This window comes from Panthera onca, chromosome A2 (assembly GCF_046562875.1).
Source record: "Panthera onca isolate mPanOnc1 chromosome A2, mPanOnc1 haplotype 2, whole genome shotgun sequence".
Lineage (NCBI taxonomy): Eukaryota > Metazoa > Chordata > Mammalia > Carnivora > Felidae > Panthera > Panthera onca.
In genome coordinates, this window is record NC_138340.1 from 110,010,756 (window position 1) to 110,016,755 (window position 6,000).

A 6,000-nucleotide genomic window follows, 5' to 3' on the forward strand; every position below is an offset into this window, starting at 1 on the left:
TCAGACACCTTTGTCCTTGGTGATCCCTGAATTCAGTCTGAGGCTCCTCAGTGTTCTATGGCAATCCCTCCATGTTATCTGCCCAATCCTCATTTTATCCTTCAAGATGGAATTTTTTTTTTAGCATCTTGTAAAAAAGCATAACTTACTGGCTTTCTCTCATGTGGTCAAGCTGGGTACTGTGCTAAATTTTCTACTTGTCTAGAAGTTTTGTTTGTTTGAGAGAGAGACAGATCGAGCAGGGGAAGCAGAGAAAGAGGGAGAGAGAGAGAATCCCAAGCAGGCTCTGCACTGTCAGCACCGAACCCCATGGCGGGGCTTGTACTTATGAATTGTGAGATCCTGACCTGAGCCGAAATCTAGAGTCGGACACTTAACAGGCTGAGCCACCCAGGACCCCCCAAAATTTGTACTTATTTTTTAAGGGGCTTGAACTCACAACCCTGAGATCAAAACTCACATGCTCTACCAACTGAGCCATCCAGGAGCCCCTATATCTTTATGTCATCAGAATACTTCTAGCAGCAAGCACACTTTAAATCTAAAAAATATATATATATGTGTGTGTATGTGTATATATATATATATATATATATTTAGATTATGTATATATATTTTTTACATTTAAACATATATGTATGTATATATATATTTTAGATTATGTATATATTTTACATTTAAACATTGTGTGTGTGTGTGTATATATATGTGTGTATATATATATATATATATATATATATATATATAGATTTAAACAGTAACGGTAGCTACTCTCTGTGGCCACTGGGGAATACATCATTTTTTCATTCATGCTTTTCTGTTAGAAAATATTGAGTTCATTTTATAGTATAATTAAGTAGGCTTTTGAAGAAAATCTTGATTTAAACTAAGTTCAGTGGTTTCTGTTTTCTGTGTATTATAGATTAGCAACAAAGATTCAAGTTAACATTTGTAATTGTCTTACATTTGGCTTGTATAGGAGTTTTTTGATAGAAAATGGTAATGAAAGTTTTTCTTATCTTCATTTCTGACATCTTCAATTATATCAGAATTATTCAGTACACTCTCACAACATTGCTATGAAGTACCATGGATAGGTAACTTGAGTAAGTTGTTGACAACTTAATAATTTACATAACCTAAAATTTCATTACCAGGTTCTTTCGAGTTTTTTTTTTTCTCCCCTCCCTGCCACTTTGTATTACTTCTTTATGAACAGTGAGTTAATAGCAAGTCTGTAGACCTATGTATTTCCCCAGGGAGTTACTTTTAAAAATTGCCTACGTGGCTCACAGTATTATTTTATTGAATAGCATTGTTTTTGATAACATACTTCAAGACAATTGCTGACCTGCATCGTGTTAATGACTGGTAAGCATAACTTAATCAAAGGCTACCATTCTCTGCATAATAACTTCCATTTGAAGGCTCCACAGCTGCCATATACTGAAGACCTGGATTATATGACTTTCACTATATATTTAATGTGTGTTTTAGAGGATCTTTTAAATCTGTGTTTCAAGGAATTAAGGGCATGATTTTGATCTATATGAAAATTTCCATAACTTTCACTAACTATATCCAATACAAAGGCCCTATAATCTATAAAAGCGTACAGACTATGTATCTGGTTTTGCTTTTTTTTTTTTTAGTAGCAGTTGTAGACTCATTAGACTATTTGCATTATAAGAGGACAAGAGCAAGCATTTTATTTGATAAAAATCTATAATTAGGATACTTTTTTATAGCACTTACTAAAAGCCTGTAACAAATAAAAATGGTTTAGGAAATCATACCCGTGCTGTAATATTTTAGGAATATTAAGATGCTTCTATCAGAAATGACCTCTTATAGAAAAGTTCTACGTCTGCAGTCCAGTCTAGTCATTTTGAATGCAGTCAAGACTTTGGTACCCAGAACTTGCCTGAGATGAAATCTGGTCAAAGCCAACCTATGTATGACGGATATATCTAACTGTGATTCATAACTGGTACTCTCTGATCCATCATTTCCTATCCAGACCAAAGGCAATTTGTTAATCAAATACTCTAATACCACTTCTGAGCTGAGACCCATGTATCACACATCTGTACCATCTAATGGAGAAACCAAATTGTTATAAATGCAGCTAATACATAATATTTGCTGTGTTGGTCTTCATTGAATGATGTAAAGAATCTGAAGTTTAACATGCAAGACAAAGATTTTAAAAATACTTTTTAATATATCATTTAGTGGCTCAAGATACTTGAAAAATCTAATAAGTTGCATTGCTATTTTTGTTTGCAGTTTCAGAATGGAGGAGTTTTAAATGAAACCTATCCAGCTGAATTAAATAATATAAATAGCACTCAGACTCCCACACACCTTCAGCCCCTTCATCACATGTCAGAAGCCAGACCTTTCCCCGATTTGACATCCAGTGGATTCCTGTAATGCCAAGCCCATTTTTCACCATGGATTAAAGAAGATTACAGAATAATAGAACTATCAGTGTTGGACATCAGCAACTTTACATGGAGGCATTGATGTATGTTGTTCGCACTATTATTCCAAACCAAATTTTAATGTTAAGAGTTAAAAAACAATTACCAAAACTACATATACTGTAGTCATTAAAAAAGAAAGTGTACTGCCAGAGAGAGGGAGATGCTATCTTTATTGAATTCACTTTATAGTCTGAGTACTAGAGAATATACAAAATTTATTCAGGGGAACTTTATGACACTTAGAAAAAAATGGAATACTTTTGAGTTTTCAACTTATCTATTCTTATTAGTACACCAAATAACAAACTATTTCCTTTTATCTTCTTTTATCTCAGATGTTAAAATAAGTGGTTTGGTGCTTTTATAAAAAGATAATCTCAGTGCTTTCCTCCTTTGTTGTGTAAGTGCCTCACAATTTTTTATACCTATAACACTGTAGGATGTATATTTGATAGAAAGTAAACTTTTTAATAACTTTCTGCACACAAACATTATTTGTATTTCTTAAATTCAGTCATTTGTATTAGTCCAGGCATGTTTTAACTGCACTACTCACCCACTTTCTTCAGGAAAAGGGCAAGTTATGATTGAAAAAATATTTATTACCTAGTTGCTTCTACATATTAAATGTTGCTATGTGCCTTACGTTGAAAAATTTTGAAAGTAAAATGTCTTTCCAAATTATTTTTTGATCAAATAAAGACTGCAGCACTAAAATGTCAACAGTGTTTTCGGGAGAAAGAGATACACTGCAACTTACCTTTACTGAAATCTCCACCATGGTGGTTCAGTGTTGCAGGTGTGCAAAGATCTGCTTGAATGGGACCGTGTTTATCAACTTGCAACGAGGAGGAAGTAGCTTTATTTCTAGCTCTTTAATCACCATTTCACTGTGTATAAATTCTTTAAAAACTACTTTAGACCTAGAATGAACTTTAAGGTAGAATGTGTTGACTTTATAACTTTCACTTACTAGTACAGTGGAAACTGTTTTTTCTCATATTTGAGGAGCGTGAAGTTTGAACGTGGCAATGTTTGATGCAAAGTATTGTTATGAGTGACACGATTGGTGCATTTATATAGTTTATAATGAACAAAATTATATTTAAAGTATTTTCAAGCTTTCATTTGAAAATAGTCTATACCTTATATATGCACGTAATTTGAGTCTTACATATAGTCTTGCGTCTTTTAAAAATATCAAATAATGAATCCAACTGCTTTTACTTTGGTCTTAAGACACCCATGCCATTCTCTTAACTTCAAACAGTACATTGTTTCTAGGATACAATGGCCTTTATTACTGGTAAGGCAAATGATCCCCCCGATAACTCTACTGTCCTCAGGTAATTTTTAAAAAAGACTCATTTATTTAAATGTGACATCTGAAGGGCAGGCACATTTTTCATGTATTCTATAAAAAACATGATGGAATCTTAAACCAAGGTATAGTATTAAAATGCACTATTTTCACTTTTTTTTTTTTTTAGTAAATTAATGATTATCAAAGTGGCTTCAGAAAAAGTATGTCAGTTCTATGAATTTTCAGTTCATTCTTTGAATCCATAGAATCAATTTAAGGAAAAAAAACAATTTGTCTAAAACATTTCATAATTTGTTTCCAGTATGAGGTATCACTAAAGGTTTAGACCAGTGGTCTGGCTTAATATTCCATTTTTACATTTAAGCTTTTCATTAAAAGCCTTCACAATAACCATTTTTGTTAGTGTCTTCCACATGCCGTTGGGTGAATTATTTAGTGGAAAAATAGGCTTTTTAAAGTGTGAATAGGATGACAGTTCTACACTTACAAAATTAAAAACTTTTAAAGCAATATTGTATATTTTTATCTATATAAAATGTATCTAAGAATAGTAAAATCACATTAAACCAAATACACATTTGTCTGTATTGCTAAGTGCCAAACAGAGAATGCTCCGTGTGCTGGTCTAATGAGGGACTCATTTCTTAATGTGCACTTCTGAGTATGTGGGTATGTCTAATTTGAACTTTTCCTAAACCAAGTTGTTCTTCCGGTACCAGATTTGCCTGTGTTCCAGTGTATGAGGAAGCTTTCATTCATTACTCTGCACCAACTAGTGTTTTTCAGTATTACTAAATTTTTGGTAGATGTTTTCATGACTTTTTTCTTCAAAATATTACTGCATACCTATGTCATACATATTTTGTTCAAAATATGATTTATAATATCCTTATCAAACAAAATTGTATACAATAATATATGGTAATAAAATCAAGTATAAATTACATGTTTTAATGTAAATTCTTTCTGGTTCATATAGAGGAAAAGAGCATGTTTAGTACAGTGTTTTAACGATATTAAAGGCAATGTATAATATTGAAGGAGACACGAAGAAATAATTTATGAAATTCTGCCCATGGATATTTTAGCCTTTACATGGATATAAAAAAGGCTCTTCAAGTAACGTCGCAGATTAAAATGCTTCTGAAATGGAGTACTCTTTTAAACTTTGTATTGGTGTTACAGATGTAGTGGTGTTAGTGTCTCAGATTAAATTTTAAAACTCCGCTTTTAATAATATTTGATGAGTTTTTAAAACAACTCATGTTGTATTTTGTTCTCAGATTAGAAAAATTATTGCTTAAGCCTATCCTCTAACAAATATAAATGATACGTTACGCCTTTGGCATTAAACTCAGGAAAACATTCACTAAGAATGTTGCAGTTAGAATTATTTGAAGAAAAAAATCCTAAAACAACAGTTTTCATTCTATTAACTTTTTTTACATTAGTCTTATGTTTAGCCATTACAATCATTACAATCATTAGATATTTCTTCTCAACGCTCGACATATAAGCATGGCAAGTGACCAACACCATACTTAATTTGGACATTTTAGAAATACTGTGTCTTTTGTCTAAGAGTTCCATATTCAGTTTTAACCATTTGATCTGAAAACATCAAGTAAAAAAATCGAGATCATGATAATTGTCTTTGCTTTCACTCCAGTGGCTTCGATCAGCAGGAATGACTTCCAGTTGTGCCCCTTCACCGAGCCTGTCAAATACTGACCAGTGGTGGTAGTTACTCACAGGACTGGATAGTACTCTCATGTTTGCCTCCCAGTGTCTGCGGATGACCTTGCTTCTAGTGTTACTAATACAATTGAAATCATCAGAAACCTGTAACGCATCCTTAGTGTGTCTGTACCTTGACCTCAACAGTGCCACTACCCTTGATCTCTTAGGCTCACCTACTGTATGTGAGGAGAGCTTCCCCTAACTTCCAGATGAATACCCTGCCTTTCCAAGTCTTGTGCACATAGTGTCTACATTGCCCCTGTCCAGTCTTTGTTCTATAAACTTCTCTCTGTGCTGCTTCTCCCTCCAGCCTGGAAAATACTTACTTGACCCTGCATCCTTTTCTTACTAAATTCTTTACCTCCTTTCTCTAAAATAATTTTTTATCTCCTAAAATCTTGTTTTATTTTTCATCTTTCTATTAAAATGCTTTATGGACGTTCACTT

The 6,000-nt window shown here is 33.0% G+C and overlaps 1 protein-coding gene across 3 annotated transcripts in view; it reads left to right on the forward strand.

Annotated features, from left to right (window-relative positions):
• The window catches only part of AHR (aryl hydrocarbon receptor), a 51,466-nt gene extending 48,732 nt beyond the window's left edge, over positions 1 to 2,734 (forward strand). For all 3 annotated transcript variants that reach the window (XM_060632627.3, XM_078441598.2, XM_060632628.3), the window contains one exon: positions 2,290 to 2,734. In XM_060632627.3, the coding sequence (XP_060488610.1) occupies positions 2,290 to 2,436 (147 nt within the window). In that variant the 3' untranslated portion in view covers positions 2,437 to 2,734. The remainder of the gene's footprint in view (positions 1 to 2,289) is intronic.
• Positions 2,735 to 6,000: the final 3,266 nt, after the last annotated feature.